Below are 22,699 nucleotides of genomic sequence, written 5' to 3'. Positions count from 1 at the left end.
GCCCATATACAAGGTATTAGCACTTACTTTACAATATCATTTATTCCGATAGTCTAGCGGGTAAACTGTTCATTGTACAAGGTTTATGTAAACCAATTTCAGAGTTAAAATAAATCCTCAGACATAGCTAGAATTTTCAGAGAAAATTTTAACAAGCCATAATATATTACAAGCAACAATCATCACAACCAACATTTCCCCCAATAGTACACAACGAAAGGCACTTGAGAATTCTTGAAATATTTGAAGAGCACAAAAAGCTCTTGTGCAAAATGTGCAAGAGTATATAACAGAAAAATTGTCTTAGCATATAAAAATAGCTCTGTAATGGAGTTGAACTAAGATAGCTTAGCCAACTCCACTGATGAAAACATCTGCACAGTACCCAAATCACATATAGAGAGATGCGATAATGCTATTCTAAGCCCCAAATACAAATCAGAATTAAATTTCGAAACTCAAGAGCAAACTCCAATGATAAAAAACTAATTGAATCCACCAATCCCTAAATATGCAAAAGAATCTTAATAAAGCTATTCAAAAGCATCATCATCATCATTTGGAAGGGGTTGGGCCACATTTGCTACAAGTTTTGCCTCGTACCTGACAACATAAAAGATTGTAAGACAAAGTTTCAATCTTTTAGAAATGGAACAAATTATTTCAATAAAAGTTAACAAAAAATAATAAGAAAATAGCATTCTACCTACTGTTGCTGGGTTTCAAGGTCTATCTAAACCTCAGGAGGAGCAAGAGCAGATGACTCCACAAAATGAAGGTTTGGATCCCTATAAAAATAACCCATTATAGAATCAATGCAAATTTTTTAATATAACATTCATATTAGGGAGCATCAGAAACTAGATTAAAGGCTCACCCTAAGAGCTTCCGTGCCAAGTACAGGAGTGGCTTCTCAAAGTTGTAGTTACTTTTTGCAGATATCTCATAGTATTGAAGATTCTTCTTTCTATGAAAAGTAACTTGCTTAGATTTCACTTGCCTATTCTTCACATCAACCTTGTTTCCGAAAAGAACAATAGGAATGTTCTCACACACCCTGAAATTCACAAAGATATTTAGCTAATTGGTTCAGGCAGTTGTGCCACCACACAATTAAGGAACCTTCATTTCTACTTAGAGATCCAACCCCTTTGCAAAAGAGGTACCTGCAAAGATCTTTGTTCCACGTTGGGACATTCTTGTAAGTCAATCGTGCAGTAACATCAAAAATGATAACTTCACATTGCCCATGAATACTACAACAAACAAAATCTGAATCAGTAAATAAGAAGGAAACAAATAGATAGAAGTGGAAAAACATGGAACCCTCGCCAATTCAATCAGGAAAATGCCAACAGAAACAGGAAAAGCAAACCAGTATTGATCAAAACAACCAATAATAGAGTCTATCTATAAATTAAAAACTAAACTAAATTAAAATTCAAATAAATATAAGTGGAAAAATACAGAACCCTCACCAATTCAACAAGGAAAATTCCAATAGAAGCAGGAAAAGCAAACCAGTATTGATCAAAACAACCAATAACACAGTCTGTCTATAAATTCAAAATTAAATTAAATTAAAATTCAAAATAAAGAGACATAAATGAGTAAAACAAAGTGTTGATAACAAGGAACCAAAAAAGGGCTCATAGTTGCTCCATTGTCATTGATATTGAGGTTAAAAGGTGTTGCTACTGAGCCCACATTACATACATATCAACACGGGAACATAGAATTGATAAGTTAAAAGTTCTCTTGGGATCGATCCAAGTTTAAATCCATGTAGGACCTTTTTAAACAAAAATTTGAAAAGGCACCCCAAAAGCTAAAATGTACAGTGTTCCAATCAACATGTGTCTATTACACCTGTATAGGATGACAAAAAACACTACTTTCGTAAAGTCCCAAGAGACCTGATTTCAAGTGAAAATCAAAATCAATCTGGCAAAATACAGAAATGGGAAAATAATCAAACTAATTATTGGCGTACCTTAACCACATTTTGTCATTAAACCTTACCTGACTGAGCTATAAAGTTGGATTGGGGGCAATCTCTTCAAACTTGGCCCAGATCAGATCTTGAGAAGATGTGTCAAGGAGGAGAAAGTCTTTGAAATCCTCCTAACTTGTCATGACGGGCCTTGTGGAGGTTATTTTGCAGCAAAAGGAACTGCCTTCAAGATACTACAAGCAAGCTACTATTGGCCCACTCTTCATTAGGATGTGAGGAGTAATATCAGCCAGTGTGATCAGTGTCAAATGATGGGGAAACCTACTCCAAAGGATGAGATGCCCATGCAACCTCAAGTGACCTTTGAGCCATTTGAGAAGTGGGGCATGGACTTTGTGGGGCCTATCAACCCTCCTTCAAAGTAGAAACAATACATCATTGTGTGCACTGATTACCTAACAAAGTGGGCAAAGACAAAAGCAATTAAAGCAGCAACGGAGGAAAAAGTAGCTGAGTTTTTGAGAGAAAACATATTCTACAAGTTCGGGTATCCAAGAGAGTTAGTCACAAATCAAGGTAGTCAGTTCACTTCCAATTTGATTGAATACTTCCTCACACATCATAAAATCAAGCACGGGACTTCCGCCCCTTACCATCCACAAGCCAATGGGCAGGTGGAGGTCACTAATAGAGCATTGGAAGTGATCCTGACCAAGGTAGTGAGTAGCAACAGAAACAACTGAGCTAAAAAATTAGTTGGGGCCACTTGGGCCTACAACACAACATGGAAGACCACCACACAACCTATGAGCTAGTCTATGGGAAGAAGGCTTTGCTGTCAATAAAATTTGAATTCAATACCCTAAGGATGGCAACTTAGTTGGACCTAGACCTCAGCCATGCATAGAAAGAAAGATTACTTCAGCACAATGGATTGGATGAACACATAATGCAAGCCCTTCTCCACACAGAGGTAGTTCAGCTTCAAAGAAAGATATGGCATGACAAAAATATCAAGGAGAAGCAATTCCAAGAGGGAGATTGGGCACTACTCTATGATTCAAGAAACAAAGATTTCAAGGGCAAGCTAAGGACAAGATGGTTGGGACCTTACACTGTGGAAAAATGCAATGACAATGGTTCAGTTCTGATCAGAACCATTGATGATGAAGCCATCCCCATGCTTGTCAATGGACACCAGTTGAAAGTCTACAAGAAACCCCTCTCCAAGAGAGAGTTCATTGAAGATTTGAATAAGATAGTGATGGTATTGAAGCATGTCTTAGCCTCCACTTCACCCACTCACTGGAAAAATAAATAAATAAATAAAAAGGGACTCAAGTGAAAACCTCCATGAGGCACATGAGTCCCATCATTGGGTTGAAAACCTCTTCTGAGGCAGCCCAGTGATGTCAAAAAAAAATAGAGAAAAATAATATCCCTAGGTGAAAACCTCCCTTGGAGGCACCCAGGGCAGGAAATTAGGGTGAAAACCTCCCTAAGGTGCCCTAGTTGTTTTCAAAAAAAAAAAAAGAGAAAAAGAAAAATGAATTTTCATTTGCATTACAAGTTTGCAAGAGGACTACAGGAAGCATCAGAAGGTGCTAAGGGAGCCCTGAAACCAACACCAGCACATATCCTACCTTCCCACACCTTTCTCCATCATTCTTGGCATTCCTTTCACCTCATTGTGCATCTTTTTCAAGAATTGTGTTTTCTACAGGAGGCTCTATGTTTTCTACAGGAGGCTCCTGTAGGAATTACAGAGAGCCAAAAATAAGTATAAAAAGTTGTTTGAGGGACAGGGAAGCTTCATAAAGAACCTATAAACCCTCCTACAGTCCTAAAACCTCCTTACCATCATTTCCAAGCTTACAACACACCCCAAGCATCATCTTCTTCCTGTCCAAGAAAAACACAAAAAAAAAAAACAGTTTTTCAGGAAAAAAAAAAACACAAAAAATAAGAGAGGAAACAACACCATACACCTCACCTGAAGCCTACCTATTACCTCTCCATCTCTATCTACATCTTTGGCATCATCCTCATAGCTCCAAGCACATAAAGAAGCTAAATTTTCAAGGGGAGAAGCAGCTACAAGAGCTCCTGTAGAATTCCTGTAGCAGTTGATCCCATTAAAATCCAGCATCGGCAGCAAGAAAGTGAAAACAAGAAGGCTGAAGAAGACACTAGAAGCTCAGAACCAGCCAGAGAAGAACCTGTATAAGATACAGCCACACATCAGCAAGCAGATAGCATGCATCAAAAGAAACAAAGGCATTTAGTAGAGAGAGAGAGCCCTAGCACCTCACAGCAAATACATTCGGATGTTAGGTAAGTAACTAACCCGCTCCTCTGTTTGCATTTGTGTAATTAGAAGGCATGCAAAAGCAATGAGATGGTTGAGGTTGAACGAGGGAAAGGTGGCCAGTTAACTTGGCCACCTTCATCTAGTCGACTCCACTCATCTGAAGATGTCACCCACACGTGCACACAATCAACTCAGGAAAGATGTCAAGGACAGGTAGTGGAGGAAGTGTGAACTCTGATGCAATCATGAGGGATGATTACAAGGAGAGGCCATGATGACAAGGCAGGTGGGGACCAATGGTCCGAATATGGCCAACGAATACTTTGCCAGCTCACCCTCCATCACTGGAAATATCCATAAAGGGAAATAAGTACTCCTACCCGAGCACTCTCACCACCTTTTCCTTCATTCTCTCCTCAAAACCCAGCTACAGCAGTCTCCTCGTGACCCCACAGCCTCGTAACCATCATTCTCCATTTATCTCTCCCATATTCCTGCTCTCGGTGTTTTCTACAGGAGCACTTACAGGTTCTACAGGAGCACCTATAGGAATTCTACAGGAGGGACAACAGTCTTCTATAGGAGGGGCAGTGAGTTGTTTTGAAGGGAGAAAACACAGGTTTTAGCACGATTTTCGGGCTGAGGAGGTAGGTTCAATGCATAACCCCATTGAATATCAATATATGCAAGCAGTGGTTTAAATTTGAGGAGGAAATAAAGCCTTTAGGAAGAGGAAATACATAAAAAGTAAATAAATTAAATTAAATTAAAAAAAAATCATGTTTTAAAAAAAAAAAAAAAAAACCATAGTCTCCTCTATTTCTCTGTTTTTCTCCAAAAATCGTTGTCTCCATCTCCACATTTGGTTTCCCAAAGGAGTATAAACAAAATTATAGGAGGATTTATGAGGAAGGAGCCCACCAACTCCTCCAGGCTCCATGCACATCCCCAAGTAGTGGACATATTCACAAGAGCAAATTGGATGAACTTTTTTGAGAAATTCTGAGGGTTTGATGAGGAAATTGCCCAAGAATTTGCCCACTTTTTGGTCCCTCACACCATAACACATGCCACTGTCACCTTTAGAGGTCTTCCCATGGAGATAACCCCTGAATTTATCGGTAGGGTCACTACCCTTCCTCTTGGGCTGCTTTGGAGTAAGGATGAGAAACCAATTGGCCAGGCTGCTAAGAAAAAAATATTTCCAAAACAATGAAACCCCTGTAGAGGATAAAAATGGCATTAGAAGGGCTAGCATACCATATTCTTGGGATGAAGTTAGTTATCAAATAATCAAATACATTTCCTGTGAGGGGAGGTATAGCATTGTCTATGGTTATCACTTTAGAATCCTCCATGAATTAAGGTATGGTATGAACACTCCAGCACCTCAGAAGCTCAGCATCCCGTACTTCTTCCTATAGTCCCTCATTGACTCCAGCACTAAGGTTCAACCAGAAAGTTTAGAGCAGCTAGCTCACCATGGGTTAATCAGAATTTTAGTGGAAGAAGCCCTCCATACATTTACACTCCCTATAGCATGGGAAGTCTTCCGAAACATGACAGCTGAGGATGACATAAAGACCCTAACCTATGATATCGGTCCTACTGGCAGTGAGGAGGAAAAGCAGCAAGGGGGAGAAGGTGAAGCAACTGGTGACTTAGCAGAACAAGAAGGGAAGGAGGAAGAAACTAAGACAGAGGAGCAGAAAACTGAAGAAACAGAGTAGGAAGAAATAGAGCAAACAGAGACAGAAAAAGAGACAGAAGGAGGAGAGAAAGAGGCAGAAAAGACAGAACAAGGAGAAGTGTCCCCTGAGACCCTGGAAAGAGAGGCAGCAGCTGCTCTCACTACCCTCAGTACACCAATCAAGCCAAAACAAAAGAGGAAAAGGCAGGCCACCATGTATTTCAGGGCTAGGAAGAGCACAAGAATCAAAACAGGAAAACCTCAACCCTCTTCAAAAGTGCCAATTACAATTGAAGATTCACCCTTTGCCCAAGGAAAAGAATCCCCTTCCAAGGCACCTATCACATATGAAAAGGGGACTCCTAGATCTCCCACATGGAAAGAAAAGGTAGAAATACAAGATCCAAAAACAGTCCTACAGGAGGCTCAGACAATTCTACAGGAGACATTGTCAAAACTACAGGAGACCCAAAAGCTTGAGAAAGAAATGGAAGGACAGCCGCAGGTAAATGAGGAAGAGACAAAGCTACAAGAACCTGATCCCTAGCCTAGTCTTGCCTCCTATTACAATCTGCTTGAGGGAGGAAGGATAATTCCACAAAAGTTTGCAATTCCACTATTCTTTGAATTAGAGAAAGAGAGAATAAGAACACATAGATGGATGCAAATAGCCAAATCTAAGGTAGTTGAGGGTGTTAGCCATATGGAAATAAACTTAGAGAAATGGGAGAGAGCTGAGTGATATCAGAAACAGGGAAGCAATTACAAGAAGCCACCTTGAGACTGAAAATGAATTGTTAAGGAGGCAGCTGCAAGAGAAGGAGACTCAGCTAGCATGCATGGCCAGCTTATCCATGGAGGCATTGCAATGTAGAACACCAGCAAAATCCTATGGCCTATATCTCAAGGACCAATGGCTACAATTTCAAATAAAGACTTTGGCACAAAGAGGCACAATGCCTTTCCAAGATTACAGGCAGTTTATGGACCTGTGTGACCAAAGCACATCAAAAGATAAGGAAAAAATGGCAGAATTCTACCTACATAACATGGCCCTCACAGACATGAATGTATGGGACCCCAATGCCATGCTAGGGGACATGCAACTAATGGCCATGGCCTCATGGATGAACCATGAAGAGTTAAGGGCACCAAAAATAAGAAGGTTGATGATAAAAGAGCAAAATGATCCATTAATGATCAGAGCTGAGCCATCAGATCCCATGGCACTCATCAGCACACATAACCTGCATGCCAATAATCCTCAAATTTCCCCTAGATATATAAGTGATCAGGCACAAACCATTGCACACTTTGAGGATATGCAAAGGCTACATGGGGATGACTGTGTGCATGCATGCATGAGGAGATGGAACACCTTACCACACAGTCTGCAGATCAGGGAATATCATTCCCCCATGAGAATGAAGGAGACACTAAGAAGAGTGCCAATGTACAAGCACTCCATGCAGAAGCTGAAGGTCAACTGGATTGGCATAAAATTGAGTCCCCCATTGCTATTAGGCATGCTGGAAGGTAGAAGAGAAGAAGAAGAGGAGGAGCAGTGGAAAGAGATAGAAAGGAAGGCAGGATTTTATGACAACAAAGACAAGACCACATCAGAGGCTTCAGATGCTAGGGAGGCCACTAGGGCCATAAAAGATGAGGAGATGGACTAAGTTGCTCAAAGGATGAGCAACACTTTTAGTAGTGGGGTGATGATGAGCCTCATAAATGGGTAATTATATGGGCTCATTTTACCTCCTAACCTAGTCAAATCAACCATTCTCTTAGCTTATTGTATGATTTTCTTATTATATTTATGCTTATGGAGTGAGTTGAGTTAGTTATGATGCCATGTGGTCTAACATGTATTTAATGCAGAATAATGATGAATTTTGAGGTCAAAGTCAAGGATCCAGTTGACAAATGGCAGCAATGACTTGAAGAGGACAAAGGAGAGGACTTATAGGAGGGAATTCCCCTCATTTATCACTCTTCACTTCGAATTCCCCTTCATTCAACTCTGAGTACAAGCATCCAAGTCATGCACTAGAAGGCAACCGAGCAAGTGAAGGATGACTAATGATTATCTTGAGATTTGGGAGCCAAGCCTCCCTGATTTTAAGGAAGATGTTGGTAACTTCATTTGTATAAGTAGAGAGGCCTAGGGCCTCACTAAGTTCGGATTTTTTATTGGATTTTTGCTCATGTAAACACTGCTCAACTTCAAGCTTATTATTTTGTGACAGTTTCATGTAATCTTGTTGTTGTTTTGAAAATAAAGATGGAATCCTTTTTGAGCTAGCACTGAGTTACCTCAAAGGGCTGAAGCTCTTGGGTTAGGGCCCAATCCAAGCAACCAAGCTCCTCTTTACTTGTATTTTTATGTTTTATTTTATTTTGTAGATTAGGTTGTTGTTAGATGTATTTCTTTCATGGTTAAGAATAGGTTGCTTTTGATGATTCAGTAGTTTACTTTAATTTGTGCTTTCTATGGCAAGTTAAGTAGTGATAAAGGAAAGATTCAAAAGGCTAGTAATAATTCCTTGGCCTCTCTTCCTCCCTTTAGGACCATGATTTGAGGCAAAGACCCTCTTGCTGCCCCAAAAACACAGATTTTTCTCATTCATAAGACTTCTAGTGTTTGCAGCTTTTTAGTGGTTAATAGTCTAGTTTTGCTTTGCTTCAAAACTTCTTCATCATGCTCACTTCTTTATTTGTACTAGTCTTCTTTCATGCTTTCCTTTACTACATTATTTCTCAGCATTTCCTTTCATAGATCATAGTTTAGACTAGTTTTATGCAAAACCCTGTTTTTCTAGATGCACTCATTTCATTGCTTGTTTGATCTTATTGGTTGACTGTCAGTTCCTTTGTAGCAGATCTCTTCTAGTAGTAGACCAGCCTATCAACCATCCCATCCTCCATCTGATCCATGCCCTACAGGCCCAAGTCTCCCCTCAATTCTGCCTTAGTTTCCTGCATTTTCCATAAGACTTCTTCCTCTCTCCTTGAGCAAATCCAATCATCTTTCTCTCTCCTGACAATTCTTGGTAGACCCTAAGTGCCCTAACACCTCATTCCAACCTTCATCTACCTTTTCCACCCACGTTGACACCCACAAAACCTTGAAAACTGCTCTCAGCCTCCTCATGTAGACCTACTATAGAACGATTTTTTTCCTCTTGTAGATTTCCTATTTCCTCCTGTAGATTTTCCTTTGGGCTTTCTTTTGAAGGCCGAGTGTGGGAAAAGCCTCCAGAAGGCTACCTGAGACATCCTAGGACCCATCCACACCTACCCTCTAGCTTTTTAGTTTGGTCGTTCCTAGCTTACATAAAAAGGAAAATGAGCAATGTTATCGTATGGTTCAAGCTCGTTAAAAAATAAACATGCCAACTGAGCATATGTTCCCCCAGAGTTCAAGCTCATTAAAAAATGAACCCACCTTCAGTAAATAACCCTTGTGATCACAATTATATCAGCCTTTTGAACCTTGGTTGTGTTCCCTCCATCACCTCCATCCATTTGGCTGATCATACGCTTCCAATTGATTGTTTACCATTTTGAGGAACAGCTGCGACGAGTGGTCTTATTAGCCACCCTCTTCACATCACCATGTTTTGAGAAGTTCCAAGATTACCCGGAATCGGTCGCTACCCTAAATGCCACTCGCTCCTCAAAAAACGAGTCCACTTTAAACCCTTTTCAGACTCGTTTTATATGAAAATATTGTCAAGCAATTGGCCTCTCCAACTCGCTATAGTGATTGGAAGCGCCATCCCTCCTGTATATTTTAAAATTTTCAAACCTGAGGGATTATCTTATGAAAAGTTCGAGCGCTTGTCTTTTTCATCTCGCTAAAGTGATCGAAAAAGTCATCCCTTTTGTATTATTTTAATATTTTTTGGACTTAAGGGATTATGATACAAAAAAGAACTGCTGGAGTTTTCTTTTCGTCCCTTTTCAAACTCTCTAAACATGAAAAGGACCGAGTTATCTTTGTCGTTAAACTCATTAAAACAATAGCGACAAACTTGTCCACCCAGACAAGAATGAGTTTCATTGTCGCTAGACTTGCAAAAACATAGCGACAGGTTTGCCCGAAGGGCAAATTATACAAAAAGTGTATGTTATCCTCCTCAAGCTTGACAAAAATAAAGAGGTACTGGTCAGCAATGACTGGGGAAAAAAGGAAGAAAACTTGAGGAATTTTATGGTAGCAGGTCGCTCTTGAACATGACACTTTCACTCCATCACCATGATTGAGTCGAGTTGGGTTATTCCGTTCACCGGTCATATCACCATTGGTCCTCCATACCATCCATCTTTTGGGGTTAACACTACCAATCCATCTCAGTGTCGCCGATATGTTCAAGAGAAGTCATTCAGAGAATTCACCATCCAGTTAATGCCTCATCCACTGCAATACCTTCACCCTCCATTTTTCATGACTGCCATTCCTAAACCTTATATCATCAGATCGTTTTCACCTCCATAAAATCATTTTCTTCCTTTCGTGTCGTAGATGTGAGATACATTAAGGCCCTCCTACGACAAGTCACTTCTTGTCGACATCAGCTCATTATCCATGAAGTTGACTTAGAAACAACCCTTTCAGTACTTTGAAGCTTGCATGCCTCAATGGCAAGTTTCTCACTTCCAGCGATAGGTTCACATCAATGGCCTTCGACCGAAAGATTTTGCGTGGTGTTCGACATCGGATCATTTATTCACACCACGTGAATTGTACTGTAGTACCTTGAGGGTAATTATCATTATCGGTGATTCCTCTCGCACCTGTTAACAGCTTACATTATTGGTTGGTAATCAGGCAATGTCTTTCGATGTTCGACTTTAGGACATCTTTTCACATGGATCGACTTGTACATCGGGCGAAGATTGAACGAGTTTGAAGACCCTGGATCTAGTTTCATCCATCCAAGCTGCGATATATTCAGGGATATAAAGACATCAAATGTACATGGAAGCTGCACAGATAGTTATCTAAGCCAGAGAAGATGACTCTTCATATGAAGAATCACCAGTCTGCAACTGCAGACGATTATCTGTCCTATGTACATGAAAATGAATTTATAAAGCTGAGCATGGGAATGCCCGTCTCAGCTAGATCATGCAAAATAATATGATGATGATGTATTATATTGTATCTTATATAGGTCACCTTCTAGTTCGAATACCTCGGATCCTCATGATTAAGCATTTCACCAGACATCAAAAGATTTACGACTTCATGCTTTAGGGGGAAACTATTATAGACATATTTGGGCACTGCAACCCCAATCTTATATGTTGATAAACCAAGGGCTCTTTAACCCCTAAAAGTGTTGTTTCATACCCTAAAGGATCATGGTCAACTGATTACATCATTCCCCAAAAGTTCTATTTGAAAAACCACTCAGAACTGGCCAAAACTAGACCATACTGACTGCTCCACTGTCAGGGTGCGATGCATACTGACTTTTAAACTAGATAGGTGTGATGCATACTAAAGAGGCCTTCTGTAGGGTGTGATGAGTGAGGATGGACAAATGTCTGAGACAGTTTGCAAAGTGGATGCTCATGGAATCTTCTAGAAACTTCTCCTATGACACTTGCCTCTCTGAATTCGCCCAGGGATGAGTAAGAGATCCAAAAATCTCCAAGTGGAACCAAGAACAACAAGTGGAATGACACTAATCAAAAAACCCAGAGATGACTCACACCCTTGCAGACATCTATAAATGGATCCCTCATCTAAGAGATCTAGAGGCTGGAATTTGGTAATTTGTAAGGAAGTGCTGATAGTTTGTCTTTGAGAAAAAGGCATTGTATTGTTGGGTGATCTTGCTTTTCATGAGGTGAAGAGGGCTTTGATGCTGGGAGGATGATGCTAGATTAGACAGTTGGGTTGTAATTCTCCCTTCTATTATTAATAAAGTTCTTTGAGTTTTCCTCCATACAATCGTGTATTTGTGAATGTTGTTATTTGTGAATGCCAGTGTATGTTCAATGTATTTCTGATTCTGCATTATTTATGATATAATAGATCGAGGTGATTTGATGGTGTTTTGTTACTTTGTCTCTATAGGTATTCATTGAGTGGGATAAGTAGGAGAAGAGGCGCAAGCTCTATCAAGGAAGAGAGAAATCAAGGAAGGAGTCAAGAGGAAGATCCAGGTTGGTCCCTTTGCCTCTCTCTTATCTATCATACATAAAGGAAATTGCAAATTGCTTTGATTGTTTATTTCTAGGATAGTTACCAGTCCTAGTGGGACTAGCAGATCGAAAAGACACTATTTTTCTCGGAAACTGATATGCTTGAGAATTCATATTAGAATTTGTAGTTTAACAAGATATCTTCTGCAAACACGATCTATACCAAAATTATAAGCTTCAAAGGCTAATTTTGTGAGAGAAAGTAAGCTTGGTTAAGGATATCATAAAGAAGTTAGGAGTATTCCCTACTTTAGTTTTCTGCTGTAAGAACATTTTTCATTTGAATGACTAGAAATAATAGTGACAAAAGTATGACGTAATCCAAATATTGCATCTATGACCTAAAATTACATGCAACTGTGAGTATAATGTAGGTGAAGATTAAGTGCATCGAGTACAATCAATCACGGGTTATTCTAGGACAGAAGCCCCCATCCAACTTCCTTGGTGGGTAGCTCAGTTCTAAATATATACCTCAGTTCTAAATATAGGAATATGTCATTTGTTTGAAGACTTGAAGTCCAAGCCAAGTAGAGAACGAGGTTACTATCATAGATGCTTTATCAAGGCAATAAAAATTAATCTACATGATAGTAATGTGGCCAAGAATAAGGGGATTATAAGCAATGTGAGAAAATAAAATAGATAGGCAGCATGTAGGAGGTTCATTCATGCTACTTATTCTAAAGTGGAATGTTAAAGTACTTACCTATATTTTGTTTCTTCTTCTCCCAATACTCTAGCATCATTAAATTGAATTATGGAAGATATGAAAACAGTAGATATACTTAGATTTACAACATATCATTCATCTCATATTCTCTTGTAGTGTAATTGCTTTAGTTGTTGCACACCTTCCATTAAGTGCAAAGAAATAAATAGGAAAATTATAGAGATTTGGAAATCTCGTCAACAATTTAACTTTTTTGACAATATTTCTCTACATTATTACCACTTCAACATCCCCGTTATTTTCCCTACAATGGGCTCTAACTTATATGCGTTATTCCCATATTCCCCAATGCCATAGATTCTTGTAAACAATATAGCTAAAATGTATGCTCATATACTAACACAATTTCTTGTATTATTATCTACAAAATACCCTCAAAATTATTCATTACTATAATTTGGAAAAAATTATGTTTTGCATCTTCAATCTCTTTATGTTTTGCATCTTCAATCTCTTTAGGTCTATGGCCTTTATTTGACTCTTATTTCTCCAACTGCAACATTTTGCAAACTCCCTTAACCTGCATATAAAACAAAAAGTGTGTTAAATAAAACAACATCACTTCTTCACTCAAAATTATCTATGGAAGTCTTGAAGAGATGTTTGAATAGTAGAGTTTGGCAGAAAGGCAAAGTCTCGTATCTATCTACTGACTGTTGTACCAAGCACTCCATTCTTTCTTTATCATAATCCCAAGGAAATTTAAGCTATATCGTGTTGAACTTTCCCATCGGTGTCACGACTTTTATATATATATATATATATATATATATATATATATATTCAATTGGAATTTTTTCAGAAGATATTCCATTGGAGTTATAAACTTCTTTCACTAAAGTGAACAACAATATTCAATATCTTAGAGTAGCAATATTTTGTTTCAAATCTATGGATGAAGTTCTGCAACTTTTTAGATATCCAGATCAATCTCTGGGATGTGTAACGAATGGTAGTAAAGCGTTAAGAATTGGGAATGAAAAAGACTGACTTTCCTGATAAATTGTTGGCTATTTGGGAATTATGTTAAAATGCAACGAAAAAATATCTACCATCTCGAAGGTAATTGAAAATATTTACCACATTGTTAATGAGACAAGTTGAAAATTTAATGAATGCAATATTAAGCATCACATGTATTGGATAGCATTATCATCATGTGCAGTAAAAAAAATTATAAAACACTAATGAGATAAAGAAGATGGTGCACATCTCATGCTTTACTAGTCAAACCATGAACAACTAGAGATACACGTATACACATATTATAATTTTACATAATAAAAATAGAAAATATAGTTTTGGGTGTCGTTAGAGATTTGCGTTACAAGGATCAAGGTTTTCAATTCTATTGCATATCGGATATGTAAATGAAAAACCCTATAAAATTTAGAAGGGAAACATATTCAAACAACTGGAAGGGCATACAATAATTCAATCTAGAGTAGTTAACTAGATATTTTTCCTCTTAAGTCAATTCAACCATTGCATTTTAAGAAATCTTCAAGGACAAACTATCAAACCTATATACCCATATTCTTAAACTGACCTTTATGAGCTTCTTGAAAATGGGTAGAAAAGTGGTGGGATAATTGTTCTAGGATATCACTTCGCTGTAAATTAAAAATACAATTTCATTGTAAGATAAGAAAGCTATAAAAATAAGAGATCCCTAGAACAAGCAAGAGTTGTACAAATTTTTTTGTACCTGCACAGGGATTAGAAATGTTGGTCTTATTTGGATGTAGTGTTTTTTGCACATCAGTGTATTGAAATATGCCTGGTTTTTTTTTTTTTTTTGACTAAAATTCATCTTGCAGCTGTAATAAGTAACTTAAATTTTCTTCACTAATATGACGGTATATTTTGGCTCATAGATTTTTATATTTTTTGATCGAGATAACACATTTCTTTAAAGGGTGATAGATCAATTGAAGAGCACTTTCCTTGCAAGTAGGAGGTTGGTGGTTCAATTCCATCATGCCCTAATATAAATAATCATTGAAAAAACAAAAATCACATTTTATATTTTGTTTCTAAGGATTATTTTTTATTGTCTCTAGATAGACAATAATTGATATTAAAGACATATTGTCTCTTTAAATAAAGTATGTCTTTAAACTATCTTTATAGAGACAACATGTCTTTAAACTCTCTATAGAGACAATATGTCTTTAATCATAATTATAGTATCTTGAGAGACAAAAATGAATTGTCTCTTAAAAGACAATAATACTTGTGTTCTATATTGTCTTAATAGAGAAAACAATTTAAGTTAATAATTTGAGACACTACCTTAAAGACAATTGTTTTAAGACAATAATTTGAGACAATATTTAAGACAATTTACTCATTTTTTTTTGACAATTTACTCAAAATTTGTTTTAAATATTATCTTAAAACCCCCTTTGATGTGTGATGGATGATATGAAACTACCCCTAATTTCTAGATTGAATGTAACATACATGACCTTTATAAAACATCATAAAATGGGATTTTAGGATGAATGTAGCATATGCTATGATCCACATGATGATGCTTTGAAGGTAGATATGTCTCTCTCGAATTTTCTTGAATCTTCGAGTTTCTTATTGGAATCCTCGAGGCAAATTCACGGCTCGTAGCATAGGGAATACCACACAATGATGTGCACTATGATGGAAGAGTTTTCCCATGCTTGAGGACTTCTAGAAATTTCTTGAATCTTTCAGTTTTTTCATGGAAGTGATGACTTTGATCTCACTGACCCGAATCATTCTCTTATGGTTTTGGATGGATGCTCTTTGAACTCCCCAAAATATCTACTATTTCCTCGTTGCAGTTAGAGTTGTCTGGAGATGGTGCTTAGCCCATTCTAGATTAGGGCTCAAATGCGCTCTCAATCTGAGTAAAACCCTGAAGTGTTTTTCGAACATCAAAAACTCAAATTTGATATAGCGGTCCTGATATCGTATCACTCTGTCGATATCACATTGCAATGTTTGCAATCTGGACCCGATATAGATCAGCTCGAAGGTCTCACTATGTTTATAGAACCTACGTGGATGCAAAATTTCTCAGTCTCAGGCCCAACTATCACTCGATCGATGAAAATGTTTTAATTTATTTGATGCCTTGAAATCCGGGGGACTGTATCACTTCTATTCTGTTAGACACAATTTTTCCTGGATGTGTCGAGGTGGCAGGGGTTAGCATTTTGGTCAGGTTTGGATCTCTTTCAACCTGGATGGAATGTAAAGGGGATAGCGTAGGATGTCATTCATGTAATGAAAGCTTGGAATTTTACAACTTCGATGATGAAAATTGATTTGAAAAAAATTATACGAGAGTGGACTCGTATTTTTTAGGTTTGGTTTTCATTATAGTTACCCAGCATGGGTTTTAATTATAGTTACCAAGTTGTGATGTATTAACCTCCATGAATTTGAAAATTAGTCCATTTTATTTGGTCCGGACCATAATTTGGTAATTTGAATTTCATAAATGATTTTTCTTTATTCATAAATTTATATTATAAAAATAGAAAATTTATATCATAAAAAAAAATTAGTGAGAGGTTATAAAACAATAGATTATATTTAAGACTATGGTTTATATTAAAAATGGTTTTGAGTTTCAATTATGATCAATTATAGACAACTAAAATTTAATAGTTTGAGAATATTCTTCATCTTATACACAATCTAATAAATGATATCAAGAGATTCTCAACAAATTTTCAATTTCAAAATAAGTAAAATAACACATGCCCAATTTTAAAATCATTTAACAAAATTATTTGTTAAAAAATTACAAATGGCCACGCTTGGACCTAAGCACCCCCTTGAGAAATTAAGCTTTATGATTTACCATTCATCACTCCCTCAATTCTGTTGGAATGTTGACTTGTTGTGGTATATCAAACACATTGCACATTGTTGTTGTTAGATTATGTTAGGCTAAATTTCATTTCAAACAATGTGATTGTATGATATTAGCGAGCACATCCTAATGTGATGGGGTTTGTTTTTCACCTAGTTTTAATTTTGGGCCATTGTGAAAGTTTGTGTGGTGAAATTCATTGTATTATTTTTTTATGTGAAAAACCAAAGGAGAAAAAGAGGGTGCATTTCTCCTCTTAAGTGTGATAGACCATCAACAAAAAATAATATTTGCAAAAAACATGTTGCAACTTGGTAACACCTAAGCAAATTGGTTGTGCAAAAGATTTCTTATTCTCAAAAAAACCATTAGATAATAACAACATCAACAATTCCATTATGGAGCCATTAAAATTCATAGAAAATCTGCACCACCCAGGGCCAATTCCATTATGGAGCCATTAAAATTCATAGAAAATCTGCACCACCCAGGGCGTAAGGAGGATGGTATAAAACCCATGGTATTGTTTTTACAGGCACGTTCCTTGAGAAAATATCTATGGGCTAAGATTGTCTATTGCACATTACGGTTTTGTTTTGAATTTTCACATTAAGGTTGAGGTTGGATGGAGAAGACACTAGTCCTCGATATCATATTTGCACAATATTATACTATGGATTTTTTCCAATCCAATTGTAACATTCTTACCACAATGTTTGTAGATGTTTTTACAATAATTTTTAGTTCAAAACTATTAGAAATCACTTGATCAAAACTATTATATAACATTGAATAAGTTCAAATTAATCCGCAGAGTGTAATGGGATGCCTCACTAACAAAATTACACAACAACGCAAACTGTGAATATCAAGGTTGAGTGTCAAATAATATTAAACCATTTTTTCCTGAACTTTTGAATTTTTTAATATGTTGCTCGTTTGGATAGATTCTTGGTGTATAATTCATTCGTAGAATTGATGGATTTACCCTCTTATTTTCCAAGCATCTAAGCACCCTGGTTGTATTTTATTATTTTTCATTTTGAAGGGTGAACAGTTACCTTGTATTTGTTGAATCTCAATAGGGTTGGGATATTGGGTTGGAATACCTTTTTAAATTAATTGCTTCTAAAGGGAAATTCTCTATTCGAATGATTGACAATTTTATAGATATTAGATTTACATTGCCAGGCTTCTATTCGAATGATTGACAATTTTATAGATATTAGATTTACATTGCCAGGCTTCGAGTAGCCCTATTAAATAGGAAAAACTTAATAGTTATATTCTTATTGTGGCAGTAACCATCATGCTTCCGAGACCAATTTTTAACTTGGCATAACTGAATTCTTTCCCTTAATGTTTTGCCTCTAAATTGCACTATGTAAAGATTGCTTACCAGTGAAGTGGTATAGCTATTGATGCAAAATATTGTATTGCATAGTTTCATGGTGTGATGACCCCGTAAAAATGTAATTATTTAAAAAGTTACTACAGCAAGGAAAACTGAATTGAAATGATATTGAAGAATTTATTTTCTTTTGAGGATATTCTGTTGATTTTACATGTGCACTAAATTAATGATTAAAAGAATTAATCATGAAGATATCTGAATTCCCAAAAGGGAACTGGAAAAGAAAAGTTAGTTAATAAAACTAGAAATAACCACCTTCCCTAACTGGAAGGGTTTCCAGGGAAAAAGGGGGTTGGTTGAGAAACTCTGGGCTGTAGAGACAGGCAGAGAAAAGAGAAAGGGGAGGAAAAACCCTGTATGGACTAAGTCTGGTAAGGACCAGATAGTCAAGCACACAGTGCTGGCTTACTGAGGATAGTGATCCGGTAAGCAGAAGCTTGGGGGGAGACTCAGGTCTAGAAGGACTGGTCTCACGGTTGGGTGGATAACAAGCTTTACACAGAGATTTGGCAGGAGACTTGTTCCAGACTCACCTTATCAGTGGAGATCAGGTAAGTAACGGAACCCTTATGTCCCCATATTTATCTGTGTAACTTATAAATGTAACTGCGATTGTCTGTACAGTAATTGTATAGTGTGACTATGGTTATCTGTACAAGATATAAACAACCTAGCTGTAAAGAACGAAAGATAGTGTGACTATGGTCATCTGTACAAGTTGTAGACAGTATAGCTGTAAAAACCAAAAGACAGGGTAACTTCGGTTATCTGTACAAATAAGAGATATATTTATGACTTTCTGTGCGAAAGAAAATTGTATACAGAGTATCTGTAAAATTCAAAATACAGAGAACTGAGAACGTTTGAATATCTAAACAAAGGAGGCAGTAGAACTATTAAACAAGCCCTATCCTTACAAGATAAATGGTTCACAGTCTAAGAGTATCCGAGCTAGAAAACCTGGTTATTCATACCGATAATAACTCTGGGTCGGTATCATATCGTGGCCCCAATGATCACAGTCAGCCGTATAACTTTCATGATATTCTTAAACAAATGTCTTTTCCTATAACCTCAACCAGCTGGTAATGTCAAATAGAGATTTAGTAAGATGATGCGAGGGCATTAACAAACTCTGAACCCCTGAACCGGTCCAGCCGTAGCAGGTGGGGGTTCTGACGAGTCCATAACGACGGGGAAAAACTTAAACATTATCCGAATCTAAAGACTTGCACAGCTGGTAGTTGAATATCACAACGATTCAATATGTGAGTTATTACCAAGATAAGTTGAGAGCCATGCAGTAATATTAAACAGACATTCCTGAAATGTATCGTATAAACATTTAAAACATGCCAAGGGAATATCAAATATTCGATAGCATTAAAGCCGCAGAAGTATTGACTGCTAAAATCAAACCAGGAGTCTATAACCAGACTGTGTAACCATTATGCATCTTCCAGCTCCTCAGGGTTTCCTGTCACGGAGAACCCTTAACTAGTCGACCATACATCTATAGAAGTCAGATGCAGGTGCGACAGTTCTGTTACTCTATACACATATGTAAATACGCCAACAATACGGCATAAACCCTTGAATCATACTGTAACAAAATGCATGCATGCCATAAACCGAACAAGCAAGGTTCCAAAATGAAGAGAACGTATTACGCATACGGTTAACAATTAAACCCTATGATTCATGAAAGAAAACCATTCTTATCAGTATAAGAAGTAAACATTAGCGAAATACAGCAGTTATATATATATTAAAATTATAGGCCGCAAGCCATATGAGTTCAAAGTTAAACAACGAGCTGGTTTCCAACCAGGGTTTCACGATAGTCAGAATACATGGCTGTAGCCACAATACTTTCAGTAAAACGAAAGAAATAATACACAACTGTCTAACAGAACCAAGTGAAATCTTTAGCCTCGGAAACAAAGGTAAAAACCCAATTCACCGCAAGCAAAGAGATGCCAAATTCCTTAATCAATTTCCCAGAACATTTGAAAACAGAATGAGACCCTGGGTCCGTCATAACCTGCGGCCAACCATGCAATATTAAGGTTGGGGTCTCATTCCAAACACAGAGGAAAACTTCTGGCAACCCGAAGAGAGATGAAGGTGAAGCAACCGAAACTAAACCCTGGCAAAATAGATAAATACCTTTGTAGCTCGGCGGGCCTCATTTGGAGGGATTCTTCCAAAGCCGTAGAAGCTGGGAGATGCCCGTTCACAACCTGTCAATTAAAAGACAAAACATTAGATTTCTGCATAAACAATTAAAACGCAGAATCGCATCAGATCTTTTAACTGGTTGTGTAATTACCTGGCCGTTTCGAGACTGAAATCCATGGAGTGGGAACCCCTTTGGAATGGCGCATGTACCTGGAGTAGCGGTGGTCTCGGCGCGGAATGACGGAGTAAAACCCTTCACAGTGGTAAACAGAGAGCCGGAATTCGCTGAGCAGAGGGAGGGAAACTTCGAATAACCCGGAGGAAACCACGTATATACTCTACCTGCCAGCGGTGGGAGCGTGGAACAATGCTGACCCTTGATCTCCTGCAGCAAATGCACACCGTCGATGGAGGCGAGATTACCAAAAAGTAAGGCGCGGGAAATTCCCAAGCTCAGCAACCATACCCCTGTCACGTGACCAGGACAGCGGGATTCAACACTGCTGCCAGATGTCCAGCGCAGGAGGCGCCAGCCAATGAAGACAGACCAGTCTTGATTTGCTCGAAGGGTAGTACTATACCATCGTACTAATGATAAACCATAGACCAGCATTAAGCATTGATTAAACATTGGAATGATAAACATTACCTGCCACACCATATACCGCCTTAGGTTAGGCCTGTATACGTGGTGGTGACAATACTCACGATGTTATGTATATTTAAATAAAGTGCAGGTGCATATCTAAGGTGTGGCACTATATAAAAGAATTTTTTTTTTTATGTATATATGTATTAGCATGTAGACATGTGACACATGGTACATATAGTTTTATTTTAAAGAATGAGAATATTTGTTTGGTTAATGTAGGTAGATTTATTCGTCACATTTAATATGGTTGATTAGTGTTATTTTCCACATTTTATACATGTATTAGGTGTTTGAAAATGAGGTATCAATTATATTTAATGTGGTTGTGCTAGTTTAAAATTTTTTAAAGTTATTAAAGATTTCATATTTAAGAATGGTAAAGAATGGTAGGTTTGCAATTACTACTAATAATAAATTTTAATATGAGATGAATTGGTAAGTTTTATTTTGTTCGTCATTATTTCTAGATCATTTCAAATGGAAGTAGTTAATAACATATAGACAAAAAGGTTAATATTATGAATCTTTAAGTTTTAAATATAATGATTGTTTGTTTAAATTTTTTAATTTTGAAAAAATAATATGTTTATGTATTTATGAAATATATACTTTTGAAACTTTATTTTTAGATATCCACCCCAAATCTGAAAATCGAATTTGGATTCGAATTCAATAACTATTGTAAATAAAATAAAATTTACCTAAATAAAATAATAAATATGCACATGCATTACATGATTCATTTGGTAGAATATAAATATTTCTTTATATTTGACGGTGTTAAAGGGAAATAGAACTTGGGATTGTTGAAGTGAGCCTATGAAATGGAAATCTAAGGGGTATATATATATATATATATATATATATATATATATATATACATTCTTGGTTGAATATTTCAATGCTTTCTTGTATATACCTTGCATTTGTATTATACACATTATTTTTTTCGTATTTATCTATCTACACGTGTGAAAGTGATTGCATAAAACTATCCCTCCAAGTACTTATCTTGCATCTACAATATATACATTAATTTTGTAAGGGTCTTTTAGAGCTTATGCATGGTGGGGTAGGGATATTTAAATACTATGAATAAATATACTATTTAAAATATATAAATTTTAAAAAGCATGTAGCAAGATTCTTAGTCATCAAGATCCACTTCCACTTTGCCATGGATTACAATATCATACGCCAATACCCATGAATTTCTAGTACAACATGCCCAAAAAACCATAACTCATGTTCATATCACATTTTTTTTAATTAATCAATTTAATTAAAAGAGAAGACATAACTATTTTTGAAACAAATCTCACTCTTTGATAATATTTTATAATATTATATAGGGGTTAAATTATGGAAGCCTTATTCCAAAATAAACATGCATTTAAGATACTTTTTCAATAATTTATTTCCATAATCATAAAATTTGAGATTAAGTACTATTAATATATATTATTGTGGGAAAATTCTATTTATTGAAACTAAAAATAAAAAATTCAATTTAAAAAATAAAATTCTCTAATACTACAATCTATTTATTACATTTTTATAATTTAGGAAAAATAATCAATCTTGTGTAATTTAATATAAATGAGTTTAGAATAATTTTAATATAATTTTTATACACTCTCAATTTAAAATCATATAAAAATTTACCATTTCTTTCTTTAA

General features: G+C 36.6%; 1 protein-coding gene across 1 annotated transcript; it reads right to left on the bottom strand.

The window, feature by feature from the left end:
* Window positions 1-533: 533 nt before the first annotated feature.
* LOC149216386 (GTP-binding nuclear protein Ran1B-like) lies at window positions 534-3,650 on the bottom strand. The gene is made up of 4 exons (XM_089389931.1): window positions 3,598-3,650; window positions 1,167-1,256; window positions 1,001-1,057; window positions 534-603 (listed from the first exon to the last, which is right to left on the bottom strand). Exons 1-4 carry the CDS (start codon window positions 3,648-3,650, stop codon window positions 534-536), a joined length of 270 nt encoding a protein of 89 aa, XP_089246057.1.
* Between the last annotated feature and the right edge of the window lie 19,049 nt (window positions 3,651-22,699).

This window comes from Pinus tabuliformis, chromosome 1_1 (genome assembly GCF_031772625.1).
Source record: "Pinus tabuliformis cultivar Carrire ecotype Pingquan chromosome 1_1, CPIR1, whole genome shotgun sequence".
NCBI classification, from domain to species: Eukaryota; Viridiplantae; Streptophyta; class Pinopsida; order Pinales; family Pinaceae; genus Pinus; species Pinus tabuliformis.
The sequence above is the reverse complement of the archived record's forward strand: the minus strand, read 5'-3'. Positions and strand labels throughout refer to the sequence as shown.